Source organism: Sorex fumeus, unplaced genomic scaffold (genome assembly GCF_029834395.1).
Source record: "Sorex fumeus unplaced genomic scaffold, SorFum_2.1 ptg000098l, whole genome shotgun sequence".
Classification (NCBI taxonomy): Eukaryota; Metazoa; Chordata; class Mammalia; order Eulipotyphla; family Soricidae; genus Sorex; species Sorex fumeus.
In genome coordinates, this window is record NW_026606155.1 from 57,779,082 (window position 1) to 57,801,048 (window position 21,967).

General features: G+C 37.1%; 1 protein-coding gene across 2 annotated transcripts in view; it reads right to left on the bottom strand.

The window, feature by feature from the left end:
- Positions 1–21,967, bottom strand: part of MIPOL1 (mirror-image polydactyly 1) — a 304,969-nt gene that overhangs the window by 208,901 nt on the left and 74,101 nt on the right. For both annotated transcript variants that reach the window (XM_056133809.1, XM_056133808.1), the window contains exons 4-7: positions 20,964–21,195; positions 19,210–19,345; positions 17,510–17,615; positions 3,623–3,752 (exon numbers count right to left, since the gene is read on the bottom strand). In XM_056133809.1, coding sequence (XP_055989784.1) covers positions 3,623–3,752; positions 17,510–17,615; positions 19,210–19,345; positions 20,964–21,195 — 604 coding nt within the window. The remainder of the gene's footprint in view (positions 1–3,622; positions 3,753–17,509; positions 17,616–19,209; positions 19,346–20,963; positions 21,196–21,967) is intronic.

A 21,967-nucleotide genomic window follows, 5' to 3' on the forward strand; every position in this document is an offset into this window, starting at 1 on the left:
GTAGTCAGTGTGAAATTTAGTTTTTTACTTTGTTATTTCTAATTTTCATTCTAGTAATTTTTAAATTTTAATACTTTCTTTAAAATTTTATTTTGAGCTATCAATTTCCCCCAAATATGAAGAATAAATGTAAACAAAACTAAATCATATTACCTAACCACAATTGAACACTGACTCGTGAGTTATTTAATGGATTTTGCCTTATCAATGAAATGTTTTAATTTGTACTTTATTGTAATCCCCCCAGAGCATACAGTAATTCTTAAAAGAGCAGACATATGTTAAGTATACTTATTAGTCATCATAAAATATTATGCTACAAACATCAATGAACACATTTCTTAATGCTCAAGGGCCAGTAATTCACAAAACTGGTTGTACTGACCAGTGTGGATGGGTTGAGGAAGCTGGAACAATCCAGAGGCAGTATTATAGTCTGGGTAAAAATGGGAACTACTTTCCATTTGTGGACTTAAAGAAGGTAGATCTTCAGTGGAGGTACAGAGTAATTTCTGAAAAGGGGAAGATAGACCAAACAAGTTTGGAAACCTCTGTTCTGGGGATATATATATATTGGGCTAGAGCGATAGCACAGCAGTAGGGCGTTTGCCTTGCACGCAGCCAACATGGCCGACCCGAGTTCGATTCCTCCGCCCCTCTCGGAGAGCCCGGCAAGCTACCAAGAGTATCTCGCCCGCACGGCAGAGCCTGGCAAGCTCCCCGTGACGTATTCAATATGTCAGACACAGTAACAACAAAGTCTCCAATGGAGACGTTACTGGGCCCGCTCGAGCAAATCGACGAACAGGAGGGCCTTTACCTTATATATATCTCTTGGTCTTCAGCTTTATGTAAATATTTATTGCTTACATAAAACATACTTTGCATCATACAGGTGGCAGAGTCAGTACAGATGTTAAGGAGCTTGCCCTACATATAGTCATCCTGGTTTTGATTCCTAGAACCACAGTTTCCAGAGCACTACCAGGAGTATTCTCTGAGAATAAAGTCAACAGGAGTCATGAGCACCACCAAGTGAAGCCCAAGTACAACCCTTGCAGCCCCCCAAAAAGGGCAGAATACTATCAGGCACCATTTCAGACTTCCAAACCAGAATCAGCATTTTATTCTTTTTTTCATTCTTTGGTTTTGGGGCCATACTCAGTAGTCCTCAGAGCTCACTCTTAGTAGTACACAGGGGACCATATGTGGTGAGGCAGCTGAACCTGGGTCAGCCACTAGCAAGCACCCTATCCTATATTATCTCTCAAGTCGTCAGGATCAGCAGTTTAATCTAAGATGCTGGGACTAAAATGCTTAAAGTGCTCATTAAAATGCCTATTTTTAAGAGAAGAGAAAGACAGTACAGGCAGTATGGTTCCTGCCTTGCTGCAGCAAACCTTGATTCAATCCCCAGCACAGCGTATGGTCCTGAGCACCATTAAGCATAATCCCAGAGCACTGAATCAAGAGTAAACACAGAGCACAGCCTGACGTGTCCCAAAAAACAAAAGTACCTATTCCAAGACCACTTATTCTTTATTAATCTATCTACATATAATCACCTGGACTGCTAATTAAAATTATAGTCTCTTATGCTACACTCTAGCTCGAGCGGGCCCAGTAACGTCTCCATTGTGACACTTGTTACTGTCTTTGGCATATTGTATACCTCATAGGGAGCTTGCCAGACTCTGCTGTGCTGGCGAGATACTCTCGGTAGCTTGCCGGGCTCTCCGAGAGGGGCGGAAGAATTGAACTCGGGTCGGCCATATTGGCTGCGTGCAGGGCAAACGCCCTACCGCTGTGCTATCGCTCCAGCCCACATTCTAGCTCATATGTCATTAAAGATTAAGAGCCACAGCTAAAACAAATAAAAAATAATAAACAAAAATGAAAATTTACATATAGCAGTGAAAGTAATAGACAGCTGAAAGAGATCAAGAAAGTGGTAATAAAGAACAAAAGGAAATAAAAGTGATCACAAAGGAAGGTAGCTTAAGGATGTAGCACTGTAGCACTGTCCTCCCGTTGTTCATTGATTTGCTTAAGCGGGCACCAGTCTGTCTCCATTGTGAGACTTGTTGCTACTGTTTTTGGCATATCAAATATGCCACAGGGAGCCTGTCAGGCTCTGCTGTATGGGCGGGGTACTCTTAGTAGCTTGCTGGGCTCTTGAAGAGGGACAGAGGTTTGAAACCCCGGGTTGGCCGTGTGCAAGGCAAACGCCCTACCCGCTGTTTGCTTAAGACAGCAACAAAAAATTATAAAGAGATAAAGAAAGTACATGTATTAGTCAAGCAAATAAAAGCAAACAAATGGAACTACATTAAATTAAGAAGCTTCTACACATCAAAGGAAATGATGACCAGAATACAAAGCCACCCTACAGAAAAACTGTTTCCCCACCACTCATCTGATAAAGTGCTAATATCCAAGATATCTAAAGAGCATGGCAGAATTTTACAAGAAGAAAAATCACCCAACCCCATCAAAAAATGTGGAGAAAAAAATGAACATGCACTTCCTCACAGAAGACATACAAATCACCAAAACTACATTAACAAATCATACGAAAAACTACTCTGTATGGAAAGGCAAATGAAACTACATGTATTAGTAAAACTAAATGAAATATCACCTCATACCAGAGACTGTCATACTTCAAAAAAAAAAAAAACTCAAAACAGATAACCAGTGTTAGTGTGGAAAGGAACCCTCATTTATGGTTGGTATAAATGTGGACTGATTCAACTCCCTGGAATATACCCCAAGATCCAGAAACACAACACGGAAAAGACTTCTGAACTCCTATACTCATTGCAGAGATATTTACAATAGCCAAAATCTGTAAGCAGATTATACGTATTACACGTTGACAGATGACTGGATAAAGAAACTATGGTACATAAATACAATAGAATACTTGGACATATACAAAGATGAAGCCATGCAATTTGATATGGAGCGTATCATGGTAAGTGAAGTTAGTCAGAGAAAGACACAGAATAATCTCTCTCATATGTGGGCTATAAAGAAACATAGAAGGGAATAACAAATGGTGCTTGCTTTGTAGCACATATACTAAAATTGAGAATAACAAATGTCCAAAGGCAACAAAAACAAAACACCTGAGAATCGGTCTTCAGCATGAAGCTTGCCACAGGAGTTGGGGAAGCAGGGAGAGGAAGAGATAGGTCAGGAAAGGGAAAATTACAATGGTGGAGAGAAAAGTGCCTACCATAGAGGTAGGCTAGGGGGAAGGAAGGAAAACTGGAGATTCTGATGAAATGAATTGTTATTGGAACACTGTACACCTGAAACACAATCATAAATAAATCTGTAATTAAAAAAATAGAATTTTTAAAATAAAACTACATGTACTTAGTCTAATGCTCTGATGTTGAGGGGTTCTGTCATTCCTGATATATATACTACAAGTATGCAAAAAGTTTTCGAGCAAGACCATAGGGTACAGAATTTAGTAGAGTATAAATAAAAGATTTGTTGGAATTATGTAGAGAGGAAACCATCATTATCAGCACTGTAAACCATAGAACCTCAATAAATGTTTAAAAAATTAAACTGCTCTTAAATGTCATAATTTTAAATGTGTACGTACGCTTTTAGAGACATTTCCATATGCTTGGCTCGTGCAATTGCTTCATCTCGCTCCTCATCAGCTAACTGTAGTCGTGAAAGAATAGCTTCATCACGCTCTCTCTGAGCAAAATAGACTTCTTCAACCAGGGCTGCCAAACATACAATCCATAATTAATCAGTGAAAATTTTAAAAAATGCATACTTCCAGGAAAATAATTTTACTTAACTGAATTAGTACTTAGTTGAGAATGGAGTTTTTACAAGTTAACGCAAAATGTATACCATTTGACACTGATTAAAAAATACAAAGATGGTCAGAAAAAATAGTACTGTAAGCTTGTGAAATAAAAAAAAAACCTCTTACAGGTACTGAAGATATGTGTATATATTTCTACAATCATCCAAAAAAAAATTTGACATTGCTTCTTTCTCTTGAAGATGTATCTAACCTATAACCCAATAAATCACTTTGATTTTGGTTATTTATATTCCACCTCAAATTTGATCTATCTTATTAAAAAAGCAGGATTTCTTCATTTTAATAGCTGAGTAGTAAAATACTCCATTGATGATATACGACACAACTTTTTTACCCAGTCATTATCAATAAACACTTAAGTTGTAGTCATACCTTACCTATTGTGAATAATGCTACTATGAACATAAATGTGTGTGTATCTTTTCAAATTATTATTTCCATGTCTTTGGATAAACACCTATAAATGGTATTGCTGGACTATTTATTTATCTATGATACAAGAATGCTAAGTATAGCCTTAGCATTCTTAGCATAATGATAAATGGTGGAAGCATGGAGTAGCAGCACTGCAGTAAAAAATAATTTTGGAACTACTGATAAAAAAAGCGAATAAAATCTTGTCATCTGCAATTACACAAACAGATCACAAGAACATTAATCTCTCGGAATAACTCATATGGAGAAAGATGAAATAACTAATATGGACAAAGATGACTACAATATGATTCTACTGATACAAAAATTAGAGAAGATATCAAAATCATTAAATTCAAAAAGACAGAGAACAGACTGGTGACTGTCAGACACAGAGGTTGGAACTGGGCAAAATGAGCTAAAGGAGTTAGAGATACAAACGTTCAACTATGAAAAAAGTAAGTCCTGGGGCATACTATGTGACATGCTAACTGTAGTAAACAATACTGAACTACAGATTTAAAGTGGTTAAGAGAGTAAACCTGAAAATCTGTCACACAATGAAAAATATTGTATTACGTGGGCACTGTTAACTAGATATACTGTAGTGATTATTTCACAATGAATACTAATGCCCAGAGTTTAAGTTAGATAGATGAAAATAATATAATAGTATATGTCAATTTACCAAAATTTAAAAATGTTAAGTTATAAAGTACTAATTATTAAAGTTAAATGCCAATAAGAGTCTTATCACTTCTGTAAGCATTATAAGATCTTCATAAAGCGACAATGCAAGCTGTGTTCCATTTCATATACAACACCAAAAGAGTTAAAGCCAACAATATAGTTATTTTAATAATAAATCTAGTTATCTCTATGTATAAAGGTAAATACTATACACTGAAAGCTTCTTTGGTCCCATGTGATCAAGAGAAAATATTTTTTCTTCTCTAATACTGTATCAACTCTGAGGATGTAAATTATGTGCGTGTTGAAAGGAGAGTGGCTTCTGAGTATTTAAATTTTAAATGCTATAAAATGCATAACATAAAATCTGATTATTTTGATTTAAAAAGGAAGTTCCCAAAACTTAAGGTGTTAGTAGATGATCATTTTAACACCTAGTATGTTATATGTGAAATTGTTTGATTATGAAAAGCCCAATTCTTTTCAGAATTTGGCACTTTTAAAGAATCAATATGCAACTCTCTAACATTTTAGTAAAGAAAACTTAATTGTAAACACTAAGCTTTTGCAAGGTAGATGACTATTACAAAGTTCACTAGAAAATCAATATAGCATTTTAGTTGGAATTTGCTCATTAAACACCCACAGCTCTAATGCAAATTATGATGGAATGAATAAAGCAAATACGCATGCTTCTTTCTTTTTATTAAATGTAAAATCTACTGTTAATTGCATCTCGTATGTCATACAAACTTTTCTCCTTAACTATTAAATAGAAGCTTTAACAAAAGTCATTAGAGATTCTCTTTCTTTGACTTGAATAAATTTCAATATTTGTTCAGTAAAGGTTCACAGCAGTTAAATTACATTAACAAATATTATTAGCTACTATGTAAGCCAACCAAGTAAAATACTTATATTGTAGGTAAAACAAATCATTGGGTGTTTACAATAATATTTGGATATCTCCATTTTTAAACATGGTTATCAAATATCCTATAATTCTTACACAAATGAGAAAGATTCGGAAAGGATCATCCCCATAACCACACTGCCCACCATACCAAACACTTAAATTTGTTTAGTAAGCTAATTGTTTTCTAATATGGACAAGAGTAAATATGAAGAAGCTGAACTATACTAAGTATGAGTTTACTAAGTCAAAGCCGAGTACATATTTTCTTAGTCTAGCCCAAGTCTATTGACAAAACATATTCTACAGTTCTCAAACTACTTTTAAAATACAGTAGAAGTGAGACAGCATATTGGAAAACATTCTAGTTTAAACAATGAATAATGATTCTCTAAATAACATAATTTGGAGGACAGATATTTCCATGAGAAGAAAACCATTTGAACACATCCTCAAGAGAGTTGTATAAATAGAAAAGGCTGAATTGGAGAGAAGAAATTATTAAGATTTGAATTTAAAACCTACAAAATAATCACTGATCATAACTTATGTCCCCAAGTTCTAAACAACAAATACAGGTAACAGTTTTATGAATGTCAGATCTTTATAATATATGAAAGAATTTCAGATTATATGAGTATAAACTATACTGCATTGTATATAAACTAGGTTCCTTATAAATGAATTTTATGAAACTAACCTAATCATATTCAAGAATAACTTTTATGCTTTTATTTTCTAAAATATATAATTTCTCTTTTTGCAGAAATTCATCACTAGAAATCTCAAAATATATGGCAAATGTCTCACACCTATGGGAAATTAAACAACCTATTTGAAGTAATTTGACACCTCTATTTTTGAAATTTTATTACTGGATTCACCTTATTACTTCAGAATCTCTTTTACTGACTGGACTATTATATTTTTTGAATGCTCAATTTTAATCTTAAACATTGTATATAATTTTTTTGTAAATACCTTTCTGATTAAAAAGAGATACATGAGGAGACAAAATATTTTATATATTCACTTTCTGTGCACATTTAAAATGAAGAGAATATGTTCCTATACTCTTCTTAGTATTAAAAAAATATAAAGTAGTACTGTCACTGTCACTGTCCTTCTGTTGTTCATCGATTTGCTTGAGTGGGCCCAGTAACATCTTCATTTTGAGGCTTGTTACTGGAGCAATAAAGTAGTAAATATTGTAAAATTTAGAAATGCCGTATGATTAAGATAGTCCTATTACAATATTTGACATTACAAACAAATTAACTTTATAAACAACACTGTTGTGAACATCTTTGTAAATGAATATTTTTGGATATACATGTAGAAAAATTCCTAGAAGTATGAGAAAAGTCACATTTTTAACCTCTTCCTACTACTTTAATACTTTTTAAATCTGGCAAAAAATTGTACTTTCAAAAGTATAGAAATTACTTGCTATTAAATTAAAAAGTAACAAGATAAGTAGCAAAAGAAAAATTTTTTTTGTAAAACTTGTAAATTATTGATTGAATCATTCAATTATATGCATTTCAATCATAGATATAAGCTTTTAATTACTTGTATATAGCCTATGTATTACAAAAACTGCTTAAGAACATGCCATATTTGTATCAAAACATTTCATATACCTACCATGTTATTAGAGATATTCTTAATGTGAAGGAGATAACTGATGCCTAAACTATTAAAATCCGTACCAATTATTTTATGTGCTTATGAAATGAAATTTAAGTTGCATTTAGTTTATTTTCTGCACAACATAAATGTTTCATAAATACCAAAACAAAAATTCTATTAAACATGACATATCTAAACTTTCACGATTATTTCCTCTTTAGAAGAAACAAAAAGATTTTTAAACAAAAACTTTTTTTTTTTTTTTTTTTTTTTTATTTTTTTATTTTTTTTTTTTTAATTTATTTATTGAATCACTGTGGGAAAGGTTACAAAGCTTTCAGGTTTATGTCTCAGTCATGCAAATATCAAACACATTTCCCTTTACCAATACTTATTTTTTACCATGAAGAACCCCAATAAAACCCCACCCCCCACCCCTCCCCGTCCCTGTGAAGCAGATGAATTCTAGTTAACACTCTATCTGCTTTGATTAGATTCATTGTTTCAATAAAAGATTCACCACTATTATTTAGAGTTTACCCCCCCCCCCCAAATCAGACATGCTGAAAAAGCATTGTGAAGTGATTTGCTTTCTACGGCTGGGTTCAAGAATTAAATGTTGGTTTTGGATTTCTGCTCTTTTACCTATTGACCCTGGAAGTATTTCTACTGAAAGTCAGATAGTTAAGAAATTGGTTTCTGTGTTCTGAAGTCCTGGCCGTGCTGGAGAGCCGCTCGCGGGGGGCAACCGGTGGCCTCGGTAGGGTGTGAAGGGCGGACCGAAACGCCCCCCTTCCCATGAGGTTTTAGTCGCCCCCACACTCCCGGCTCATACCTGCTGTCCACAAGGCTCCCATGTGGCCGCCATCTTTCTTTCCAAAGAGGAGAGGGCGAATGGGGCAACACCCTTTCCCCTCCGGCAGACTTGATGGCCTGGATCAATGCAGAGTCCGTTCACTTTTCTGCTCCAAGCTGCTGGGTTCTGCATTAAGTCCTTGTGCTTCTGGGGCCGTGGCCGTGCTGGAGAGCCGCTCGCGGGGGGCAACTGGTGACCTCGGTAGGGCGTGAAGGACGGACCAGAACGCCCCCCTTCCCATGAGGTTTTAGTCGCCCCCACACCCCCGGCTCATACCTGCTGTCCACAAGGCTCCCATGTGGCCGCCATCTTTCTTTCCAGAGGGAGGAGGGCGGAAGGGAGCAACACCCTTTCCCCTCCGGGCAGAAATGATTGCCTGGATCAACGCATAGTCCTTTCACTTTTCTGCTCCAAGCTGCTGGGTTCTGCATTAGGTCATTGTACTTCTGGGGCTGTGGCCGTGCTGGAGAGCCGCTCGTGGGGGCAACTGGTGGCCTCGGTAGGGCGTGAAGGGCGGACCGAAACGCCCCCCTTCCCATGAGGTTTTAGTCGCCCCCACACTCCCGGCTCATACCTGCTGTCCACAAGGCTCCCATGTGGCCGCCATCTTTCTTTCCAGAGAGGAGAGGGCGAATGGGGCAACACCCTTTCCCCTCCGGCAGACTTGATGGCCTGGATCAATGCATAGTCCTTTCACTTTTCTGCTCCAAGCTGCTGGGTTCTGCATTAAGTCCTTGTGCTTCTGGGGCCGTGGCTGTGCTGGAGAGCCGCTCGTGGGGGGCAACTGGTGACCTCGGTAGGGCGTGAAGGACGGACCAGAACGCCCCCCTTCCCATGAGGTTTTAGTCGCCCCCACACCCCCCGGCTCATATCTGCTGTCCACAAGGCCCCCATGTGGCCGCCATCTTTCTTTCCAGAGGGAGGAGGGCGGAAGGGAGCAACACCCTTTCCCCTCTGGGCAGAAATGATTGCCTGGATTAATGCATAATCCTTTCACTTTTCTGCTCCAAGCTGCTGGGTTCTGCATTAAGCCCTTGTGCTTCTGGGGCTGTGGCCGTGCTGGAGAGCCGTTCGTGGGGGGCAACTGGTGACCTCGGTAGGGCGTGAAGGATGGACCAGAACGCCCCCCTTCCCATGAGGTTTTAGTCGCCCCCACACCCCCGGCTCATATCTGCTGTCCACAAGGCCCCCATGTGGCCGCCATCTTTCTTTCCAGAGGGAGGAGGGCGGAAGGGAGCAACACCCTTTCCCCTCTGGGCAGAAATGATTGCCTGGATTAATGCATAATCCTTTCACTTTTCTGCTCCAAGCTGCTGGGTTCTGCATTAAGCCCTTGTGCTTCTGGGGCTGTGGCCGTGCTGGAGAGCCGTTCGTGGGGGGCAACTGGTGACCTCGGTAGGGCGTGAAGGACGGACCAGAACGCCCCCCTTCCCATGAGGTTTTAGTCGCCCCCACACTCCCGGCTCATACCTGCTGTCCACAAGGCTCCCATGTGGCCGCCATCTTTCTTTCCAGAGAGGAGAGGGCGAATGGGGCAACACCCTTTCCCCTCCAGCAGACTTGATGGGCTGGATCAACGCATAGTCCGTTCACTTTTCTGCTCCAAGCTGCTGGGTTCTGCATTAAGTCCTTGTGCTTCTGGGGCCGTGGCCGTGCTGGAGAGCCGCTCGTGAGGGGTGACTGGTGACCTCGGTAGGGCGTGAAGGACGGACTGGAACGCCCCCCTTCCCATGAGGTTTTAGTCGCCCCCACACCCCCGGCTCATACCTGCTGTCCACAAGGCTCCCATGCGGCCGCCATCCTTCTTTCCAGAGAAGAGAGGGCGAATGGGGCAACACCCTTTTCCCCTCTGGGCAGGAATGATGGCCTGGGTTAACGCATCGTCCGTTCACTTTTCTGCTCTAAGCTGCTGGTTTCTGCATTAAGTCCTTGTGTTTCTGGGGCTGTGGCCATGCTCCAAACTTAACTCATTTTCAGGGAGAAAGATTGGGTGGTTTACTTCTCATTGATCACTTTGTATATAGAGAGATGTCGCGCGGCCGCGTAAGCGGCCGCGCGGTTTTGAGAAAAAGTCCTCGTTCCCGCATACTCGAGCTGTGTTTGTAGAGGCTTCTGGTCACCAGGGTTCCATCTGGGGGAGGCGGGATGCGGCGCCTACTCCATCTGGAACTTCCCGGTGCTCTCGGCTCTTTTTGGAACCTGTTTTTTCTTTTTTCTTTTCCTCCGGGATCCCGCACCCTCCATGTCTTCCTTCTCTTATTCTGAACGTTTCAAAGATGGCGCTGGGGGGCGGGCTGTGGGCATGACTTCCGGGATCAGAGGTTACCTGGGAGGTGTAGTCCGGCAGATTTGAGAAAAAGTCCTCGTTCCCGCATACTCGAGCTGTGTTTGTAGAGGCTTCTGGTCACCAGGGTTCCATCTGGGGGAGGCGGGATGCGGCGCCTACTCCATCTGGAACTTCCCGGTGCTCTCGGCTCTTTTTGGAACCTGTTTTTTCTTTTTTCTTTTCCTCCGGGATCCCGCACCCTCCATGTCTTCCTTCTCTTATTCTGAACGTTTCAAAGATGGCGCTGGGGGGCGGGCTGTGGGCATGACTTCCGGGATCAGAGGTTACCTGGGAGGTGTAGTCCGGCAGATTTGAGAAAAAGTCCTCGTTCCCGCATACTCGAGCTGTGTTTGTAGAGGCTTCTGGTCACCAGGGTTCCATCTGGGGGAGGCGGGATGCGGCGCCTACTCCATCTGGAACTTCCCGGTGCTCTCGGCTCTTTTTGGAACCTGTTTTTTCTTTTTTCTTTTCCTCCGGGATCCCGCACCCTCCATGTCTTCCTTCTCTTATTCTGAACGTTTCAAAGATGGCGCTGGGGGGCGGGCTGTGGGCATGACTTCCGGGATCAGAGGTTACCTGGGAGGTGTAGTCCGGCAGATTTGAGAAAAAGTCCTCGTTCCCGCATACTCGAGCTGTGTTTGTAGAGGCTTCTGGTCACCAGGGTTCCATCTGGGGGAGGCGGGATGCGGCGCCTACTCCATCTGGAACTTCCCGGTGCTCTCGGCTCTTTTTGGAACCTGTTTTTTCTTTTTTCTTTTCCTCCGGGATCCCGCACCCTCCATGTCTTCCTTCTCTTATTCTGAACGTTTCAAAGATGGCGCTGGGGGGCGGGCTGTGGGCATGACTTCCGGGATCAGAGGTTACCTGGGAGGTGTAGTCCGGCAGATTTGAGAAAAAGTCCTCGTTCCCGCATACTCGAGCTGTGTTTGTAGAGGCTTCTGGTCACCAGGGTTCCATCTGGGGGAGGCGGGATGCGGCGCCTACTCCATCTGGAACTTCCCGGTGCTCTCGGCTCTTTTTGGAACCTGTTTTTTCTTTTTTCTTTTCCTCCGGGATCCCGCACCCTCCATGTCTTCCTTCTCTTATTCTGAACGTTTCAAAGATGGCGCTGGGGGGCGGGCTGTGGGCATGACTTCCGGGATCAGAGGTTACCTGGGAGGTGTAGTCCGGCAGATTTGAGAAAAAGTCCTCGTTCCCGCATACTCGAGCTGTGTTTGTAGAGGCTTCTGGTCACCAGGGTTCCATCTGGGGGAGGCGGGATGCGGCGCCTACTCCATCTGGAACTTCCCGGTGCTCTCGGCTCTTTTTGGAACCTGTTTTTTCTTTTTTCTTTTCCTCCGGGATCCCGCACCCTCCATGTCTTCCTTCTCTTATTCTGAACGTTTCAAAGATGGCGCTGGGGGGCGGGCTGTGGGCATGACTTCCGGGATCAGAGGTTACCTGGGAGGTGTAGTCCGGCAGATTTGAGAAAAAGTCCTCGTTCCCGCATACTCGAGCTGTGTTTGTAGAGGCTTCTGGTCACCAGGGTTCCATCTGGGGGAGGCGGGATGCGGCGCCTACTCCATCTGGAACTTCCCGGTGCTCTCGGCTCTTTTTGGAACCTGTTTTTTCTTTTTTCTTTTCCTCCGGGATCCCGCACCCTCCATGTCTTCCTTCTCTTATTCTGAACGTTTCAAAGATGGCCACAAAAACTTTTAAACATACAAAAAAGTTTTAAAAGTCATTTTCTTAAATGTTTTGCTGTTCTGAGTTAGCTCTTAATTAAATAACATGCTCTTAAATGCCTGACATCAACCTAAATTCCACAGCAAATCTTATCTACTAAAATAATTTTAATAGTTGATTTACTGTCATGCATATTGGTTTCTGCTTGTTCAATTTTTTTTAGGAAATCATGAGTAATCTATAGACACAGGTTATAAAATTGGTCATACTCTATGCTCAAACATAATTTTAATGTGTTAATGTAATTAATCTTGATTCAAATGCATAGGATGCTCTAGTCAAAAGAGATAATTTAAATAAACATTCTTCCTATCAATTATTTATATTTTCTGTATTTAATAGAGATGTTCCTTTCAGCTAAATATGAAGTAAAATATTTTTACTCTCTAAATTTATACTGATATAGACACATAGACATATAGAAACATAATCTCATGATTTAAAACTTTAAAAAGACATACAAGTTTTAAAAATTCTCACAGTATATTGTCTGATATATAAAACTCAGTCACTCTTGTTTTTATTAGACGGTCAGCATCATTTGAGACATGGTATATAGTAACAATAATAGTTTTGCAAGTTAGCAATACTCCTACATTGAAAAAATAAAATTCTTCTTACCTTAAAAAATAGTTTTGCAAGAAAAGAGTGCAAAATTTTTCTATACACAGTAATTTTTATTTTATGTGTTAGTAGATTAGGGTGTCTATACATTTGATACAATGATAGATTACATATCCAGGCTTTTAGCCTTTACATATTAACCTGAATAGAATAGTAAGTTTCAGAAATGTTTTGATGGGTTGTGTAGTAACAATTAAACTCCTCTCCTCTAAAAAGTAAATGAATATTCTCTATAATAGGAAGAACTTAATAATATTTTCTTTTACCAAAGTAAAGTATAAGTCCTTTTTGGGTGCAAGGAAAATTATTAATGTTTAAAGAGAAAAAGCAGATTAAAAGCTTGCAGAATCAGTGCAGCAAATTAGGCAAAGTATGTAACTACAAAATCATATGTGAAACGCAACTAAGATAGATTGATTGATATAGATAGATTTATAAACACAGGATTTAGGAACTAAGGTGTTATTTTGGCTAAAACCCAATATTGTCCTTATTTCAGTTTAATTGGAAGAGGATCTCAGATTCATCTTCTCCATGAGATATCAGGAACCTGGATTTCTCTTTGTACCAAAGGTTAATAAGAAATGTGTCTGCAAAAGTCAAACAGCATTAAATACCAAAAACTGATTATTATTCTACAGGAGTTGTTCTGTCATTCATAATCTCTCCATGCTCCAACCTTCCACAGCTAATCTTTAATGGATGACATGCAAGAAAGAAAAATAACATATAAAGCAGAGACTCTAACGTGAGCATATAAAGACAAGAAAAATAATGCTTTTAAAGAAATAGAAATGTTATAAACAACAAAAAGATAACAGGCAATTTTTATAAATACAACAAAATGCAAATAAATTTTAGAGCAGACAATGGTCATTGAGACACTTTAGAAAAATGAAAGGTTTAAATGTACAGTTTTAAAATTTATAACCACATTACTGATCTAAGATTAAATAAATGTATATAGATCAGGTTTTTCAACATTATCTCTCATTGCCATGCTCAATTTAAGTTAATTTTACAGTATTTGTAGATTAATCCTTAGATCAGAAAAGATTATTTTTTTTAAGGACAAAGAATCATATATTTGCTGTGCTTTTCAAAAATATTTCATATGTGAAGGTCAGATATGCCGACAATTTTAACAGTATGATATTCACATGCGTAAGTTTAATAGTAAAATTTTCTAAACATGTTCGGTGAAACAGAATTTTTCCCACTATTAACACAGCTGTTCATTTCAGCCTTTCCTAAGTAAATAAGACCAACTTAATATACATTTTCCTTTACTTTCATTTTTGTAGGAATTAAATAATTTTCTTATTTTCAAACTTTTTCATAAGGTTAATTCTGAAAATCAAAGAAAATTAAAGACTAAGGCAAAATTCAATAATAAAAATTTAAAATATTATTAATGAAATACATACCAATTCTTTGTTTAAAAGCACTGTCATTATCTATGAAATAGTGTTTCACAGTTAAGTGTACATAAAATACTCATGAAACTATATGATGTAATAGGGGATTCTCTTGATCCCCTATTCGATCAAGAAATCATGAAAAAACAAGATGTAAGGGAAGAAAAGGCAGCATCTTATCGCTATAATTACCACTTACTGAGTGCCGTCAAAGGGCTAAACATTTCATAAACATCATCTCAGTTAAACATAGCAACCTTTACAGCAGGTTTTAAGGAAGCATCATGAAGCTGTCACTTATACACGGTATGAGGTAAAAAGATTAGAACAAAGGTCTGAAGCTGAAGTCTGATCGTTTAAACCACTTACTTCAGTGGGGCAGAATGCTGACCAGAATAGATTACTGGCAAAAAAATTTTTTTAAAGGCTTGAAATCCCAAATCTGTCTTATTCGTGTACACTGAGTGCCTAGAAATAGTCCTGCAATAAAAATCTGATTCATTTTCAAAGGAGTTGCCATAGTTCCTTAAAAGTACCTAGTAAAAGTTATCAGTGGTATGTATGATGGAGATGTTTTGAAGAAAAAGTTCAAAGGACCAACCACTTAAATATCACAGTAAAGCATGTAACAATTTCAAACACTGAGATCACATTAAAATAATAGTATTTACATCAGATACAAAATCTAGGGAAGCAAAGAAAATGGGCCTGAAAAGAGTGACTGTAAGGTTTTATCACAGGCATATGAATTAAAACTCAGATCCTTTAGAACCCATCTCTTCTATTTCAAACTCAGGGTAAAGTTAGTAAAATGTAATAAGTATACTAAAAATAGACTACATCAATAGTAATTTTTCTCATCTCTCAATCCCTAGTTTCCAGTTGTTTTTTTTCCCCACAAACCTCCTTATTTCCCTACTAAGAGAATAAATATAACTGAAAATTAAACAAAACAGGGGCCCAAGAGATATATCATACATAAGGCTGGAGTAATGTTCTGTATGCATGAAGCCTGGGATCAATCCTGGTACCACAAGGCTCCCAGTGAAGTGTCAGAAGTGGCTTGCAGGCATCACCATGGTATAACCCAAAACCAAACAAAGAAAAGTTAGAACAAAAACTTTTCAAATCTTCTTTTTTTGTTAGTTTTGGGGCCTAAACCCAAATAAATAGAGTTCTTAAGCAATTCATTTAAAAATCTTTTGGGGACATAATAATGATTGTTATATGTAAAATACCTTAACACTTTGATAAAATAGAACTAAAATATAAAAAAGTAAAGATATAATTTGAATATTTTCAATTTTTAAAAATTCTAAGACATTTTTAGAATTAAAAAAACTTTCATTCTCTAACTTCTGGAAATAGGCAGATTTTATATTTTTAGCTAAATTGCTTTTTTTTCAGAAAATAAAGTAGTTATTTTCATAAATTTAAGAGACTGTACTATAAATATACTGAATCTCTTTCAAATAATAACACTAAAACAATATTTTGTCATGGTGAGACATATTTAAAAAAATAAAAAATTATTTCTCTCATACATATATATTTCATGCTGTTTAGTCAAATGAACCCTCAAATACATACCAATAAATAAGTATTTGAAATATACAACTGTTTTTATGCAAAACTTTTAAGACTAAATTTTATTGCTTAATGTAATATTAAACTTGATCTTGATTGTAAAATACTACACTTGATCTTATACTCTCCAAGATAGTGTGGCTTATGCAAAAATATCAATTCATAATTTTCTATAATTATAAAGGCCAAAATTCTACAAAATTACATTTTCTAATAATTACAAATTTCTACTAAATTACTAAATTACTTTAGTAAAAGATTATGATATTTAATAGAAAGGTGCTCTTAAAACTCCATTTTAGTGTTTAGAATATATGATTATCAAAAGAAATTTACAAATTTTTCTAAAGTTATATTTAAATTGTTCACTTTTGACTTACTTTAAATTTTTTCAAAATACATTACTGAACTGAAAAAGAGGAAAAAAATCAGGATAGTTTAAAATTATTAGAGAAGAAATCATTTGGTATTTAGCCTGAGAATATATTTATGGTTATTTTAGTTATAGTTTCATAGTGATGTCTAGTTGTACTTTGTACATATAAATTAATCATGTGTGAGCTAAAATACCAGAATTTTCGCCTATATATAACCAGGTTAAGTGACTTATAAAGTATGATTATAATTTCTATTAAAATTATACTTCATAAAATCTTCCAATAGATACAAAAATGTTAAAATAAGTGGTCACTAAAATGTCTTTAATTTTAATTTCAATGACTGCACACAATTTCTCTTAATACAGTAAAGCAATGTGAAAAAGACAGTCACAGAGAGATCATATACATCTGGAGCTCATGGACGACTGGGAATACACTGAAATGTCTGTATCATACATATTTTTTAAAAATTTCTCTTTGCATAGACCTATGAGTAAGAGTAAACCCCAAAGTATATTTATAACAGTCATTTATAATCTTAAACTTTAGCAACCTTTCACTTTAATTTTCTCGGATAGCAATATATTTATCTCCATCATCATTCATATCATCAAATAAAATTTTGTTAGCGGCACAAAACAGATATCTGAATCAAATGTAGGTTTCCACTGGCAATGAATATATGACTATCTTCATACAAAGGAGAAGTATTTCCTCTCAAACGAACTAAAACAATAAGTGGTATTTGAACTGCTGGTTGAAAGGTAGAGGCACGGGTAATCATTATTTCCCCTTGTTTGTTCAGGCCCTTCCAACAAAACAAACAACCTTTTTGTGATTGGATTGACATGGTGTTAACAATGCATTTAATGCCCAAATCAGTATGAATACAGGTAAAGCTCTCACTAATACCAGTACCAGGATGTTAAAGCCACCTATTTTCTAAGCAGCCCAAAAAAAGGGGGGGTGGAGATTTTCCTCCTTTGGCAAATAAGCTAGTGTGCTAGTATTCACCAAGTCACATCATAAAATAATTCTTGTAGTGAGTCCTAATGTTGTATGCTAATTCTCATGTACTGTACCTGCTGTTTTTCCAGCAATTTGAGCTTCTGTCGCTTTCTCCTGGAGTTCCAGCTTAAGCTTTAATAGTCTTTTTTCTTTATCTTCATTAGTGAGTTTTTCTTGAAGCTATAACACATTGATAAAACACAGACTGACAAATTTCTGGCACAAATCGTATTTATTCAAATGCAAGTTTTCCCCAGCCCTTATGCAATATTTCATCAAACAGCCAAAATATATCTTTGGCAATAGTGGAAGGAACCAAGATTTTAAGATATTTTATAAAGTAACAATTACCTGAAATATCACAGAAAGTATAGAAACATTTAATATAGATTATAAATGTGTATATAAAAGTATATAGCAATATATTGGGCCGATAAAATTAGAGAGCAATATTTCATTTAAAAATAATTTGTAAAGCAATTTAATCTATTCATTTGTCTTAAAGAGGACTTGGAAGGGAACTATCCCAATAAAATAAAGGACAGTTATGGATTCTCTTACTAAGTCTAATACTTTGAAACAAAATTAATTAAGATAATAATCTTAAAATCTGATATAAATCTCCCCTTGAATGCTATCACATCCTATTCCATTTAAATTGGCAATGCCATCTAGTTCATAATTGGCATGTAATAAATAACAAATGAAAGTACAAAAAAAAACTCATACTCTCATACAAAGTCCTTGCAAATGTTTTATTTTTAATTTTATCCTCAGCTTTTGTCATTTTTTATTGTTTTCCATCAGACATTATTAATATTTCTAACATGATGCTTCATTTGATTAGGCTAAACAACTAGAATACTAAAATTAGAAAAGTATGTAGAAGTTAAAAAAAACATGGAAAATGAACATTATTTAATGATTAAAGGAATGCTGCCAGTCATAAAGAATAAAATACGACAAATTCTATTGGAAAAATGCAGCAATTAAGTTTTAACTCAATAAAAAACTTGAATAAAAAATACTTTTAAGGCTTATATCCGAAGTACTGAAGATTTATTAAGGAAGTGATATTGTAGTCCAGAAAGGAAGAAACCTAAAAAAGGTTTTTCAATGCCAATTCTTCAATTCAATTTTATCTTGATTGCATGGGGTGGAGTGATAGCACAGCGGTACGGAAGGGCATTTGCCTTGCGTGTGGCCAGCGGGCCGAGCCAGGTTCAATTCCTCCACGATTCCTCGGCCCCTCTCGGAGAGCCCGGCAAGCTACCAAGAGTATCTCGCCTGCATGGCAAAGCCTGGCAAGATACCTGCGAAGTATTCAACATGCCAAACACAGTAACAAAGAGTTTCACAATGGAGATGTTACTGGGCCCGCTGGAGCAAATCATGAACAAGGGAGGACAGTGCTACAGTGCTTAATTGCACAGTATGTTAGTGACATAAAGCTACTGTTGAAGAATTAAAGTAGAGACTGGAGAGATAGTACAGCTGGTAAGGTGCTTGCCTTGCATGTAGCTAATCTGAGTTCAGTCTCCTATCCTGACACCCCAAATAGTCCCCAGAGCCCGCCCGGAGTGATCCCTAAGTGCAGAGCCAGGAGTAAGTTCTAAGCACAGGTGGGTGTGGGCCAAAAACAAACAAACAAACAAAGAAAAACAAACAAAAGAATTAAAGTATATAATAAAACTGACTTACAAAGTGTGAAGAAACAAACTTAAAGTCAATATTTAAAGTACATCGTGCAAATACCAGACTTTCTATATGGTACCTTTTTATTGCTTGCTCTGAGAATGTCCAATTCTTTCAAAAGAAATGTTACTGTCTCCTCTGTATTTAAGTCTGAAGTAACTTGAGAAGGAATCATACATTCATAATGCACATCATTATTTCTATTTCCCATCATGCTGTAAAAAAGAAAATGATTAAGCATATACATACACAAGTCTATACAGGATCTATAACGTTTATACTTCAAATGAGGAAGAGAGACAAATTTAACTGTAATTATGTGAACATTAGCACAGCAGATACGGTGTTTGCCTTGCATGTAGCCAACCCAGGTTGGATTCCTCCACCCGCCTTGGAGAGCCCGGCAAGCTACTGAGAGTATCCCGCCCACAAGGCAGAGCCTCGCAAGCTACCAGTGACTTGTTCGATTTGCCAAACACATTAACAAGTCTCACAATGAAGATGTTACTGGGCCCAATGGAGCAAATAGATGAACAACGGGAGGACAGTGCTACAGTGCTACATTATAATACTAAGAATGAAAAAGTAAGCATCAAGCTCATAGAGGTGCTAATGTATCAACGGAAAGAGGTAAGTCTGTGGAAAGCATTTAGCAACTCCAGGGCAAATCTGTTCTGTAACACTCAAGGTAAAAAGGTTTTGTTTTATTTTTTATATGATATTTGAGAAAAGAATAAAATTACTGTAAGCAGTACAAAGGAATGAAAAGAAAAAGAGTCAGTCCAGTCGCCACTATTTTTGCTGTTTGTCACCTCTTTATTTATCCCCAATACTATTTCAGTCTGCACTGTAGCAAAAATATAACTGATTTCTCAGAGGAAAGGCTATACTAATAGGTGAACTTCATTAAACATTCCTTAATGACAACTTCATTAAACATTCCTTAATAACAACTAAATAATTTTAAATAACTAGAAGTAGGTATTCTTATACAAAACTGATCAAACAGTATTCTAGGTGATTTTGTTTGGGGCTAAAAATATATTTGAACTTTTAAAAACACAAGAATAATTTCCTGTTACAAGACTAATTATCAAAATAAATCCAATAGGTATTAACCACAGGTGTGAAAGTCAAATACCTTCATATGAAAGGCAGGTAAGGTGTACGGGTAATGACTGCATAACGTGTAATATTAAGGAAGGCAAATGGGAGAGCTTTTCAAAAAAAAAAACTCAAAACTGTTTAAATGAAAAAGCAATACTTAGCAAAGCCAAAGTATACCTATGGATTTATTTTGTGGTGCTGATGCCAGTTCAAGAGTCTGATAAATAATATATTGTTTATATCGACTTAGTCAGATCCATAATAAATAGTCCCAGAAAAGACTACTCAGAGATGAATAAAATCTCATGGCCTTCATTAAAATTTACCTTGTGAATTTTAGATAGTTATACAGACATATTGCATCAATGTGATAGAAATTATAGGAAACAAGAGCAGAAGTGATAGTACAGCAGGTAGAGCTTTTGCCTTAAAGATGGCTGACTCGGGTTTGATTCACAGAATCTCATATGGTCCCCAGAGCACCACCAAGAGTGATTTCTGAGTACAAAGCCAGGAATAACCCCTGTGCATCAATGGTGTGGCCACCAAAAAAAAAAAAAAAAGGAATAACAGGAAACACAGATTCCCAAAGTTGTAGTAAAGTAATAAAACATCAAATTTAGCCAATGTCATCAAAGAAGTATAAGTACAAAAGGAGAAAAGAAAAGAGTAAGAAAGAATTCTTCCAAATCTTACTTTTTTAAGTCTAGAGTTACTAGCACTCACTTGGAATTCTCAGCAGTGTGGTCATCTGTCTCATCACCTGGAGATGGACAGCTGACCTGAAAATTTCTTAAGCTTTGTTCTGGCAGCTCTACTCCCTCATATTTGGCTTCGTTAACTAATTCAGTGAAATTCTGATGTGTGCTTCCCCTAGAATTCATAGTTGGCTGTTCACCTGGTTTTGTACTTTTACCTTCTTCTGTTATGCCTTGTTCAAGATAACCATGGGCTACATCTGTATTAAAAACAAAACACATAATATGCAAAACCTAGTAACATATGACATACTGAATCAAAGTTATTATTTTTGTGGCAATATGCACTCTCATACCTTTGAACATGCACTTACCAGAATTACCTCTTTTATATTAAACACACAGAAAGTGATTTTGCTATTAATATTTCCATTTCTATGCTTATTTAAGACAGTGGTTTCCAAAGTTAACTGTACTTTAAATACTTTCTAAACATCCTAAAACCCAGACTACCCTGCATGCTGACAAAACTAAAAGTCTCTGGGAGTAATCAGATGGCTCCAACATACAATCCAGGCTAGGACTCACAGATTTAGAGATGTTACTTTCTACGTGACATTCTTACGTTTTGAAAAGTAGGATGCAAGAAGCTAACCGATCATAATGAAATGAGAGTGAATTCTAGTGTCAGAATGCCTAGGTTAGAATTTCAGTTCTACCAAGTCTATAACTTTGGGTAATGTTTTAAATCTCCCCATTCAACTTCTTGTTTGTAAAATCATACTATAACATACTTCTTTAATTGATAGGTGCTAATTTAAAAAAAAAGGAATGCAGAGCATTTTGGTTGAGTTCTAGCACCTAAAATATTAGTTACCTTTTATAATTTCTACCACATGAAAATGAATACAAGGAGAATTTTTAACTTATCATTTATCAGAGATTATACATTAGAAAATCTGTTCTGTAATGCCTGGCAATCTCATAAAAGTAACCAAGTTATTGCACCCTGTGTGGTTTCCCAATTCCCTG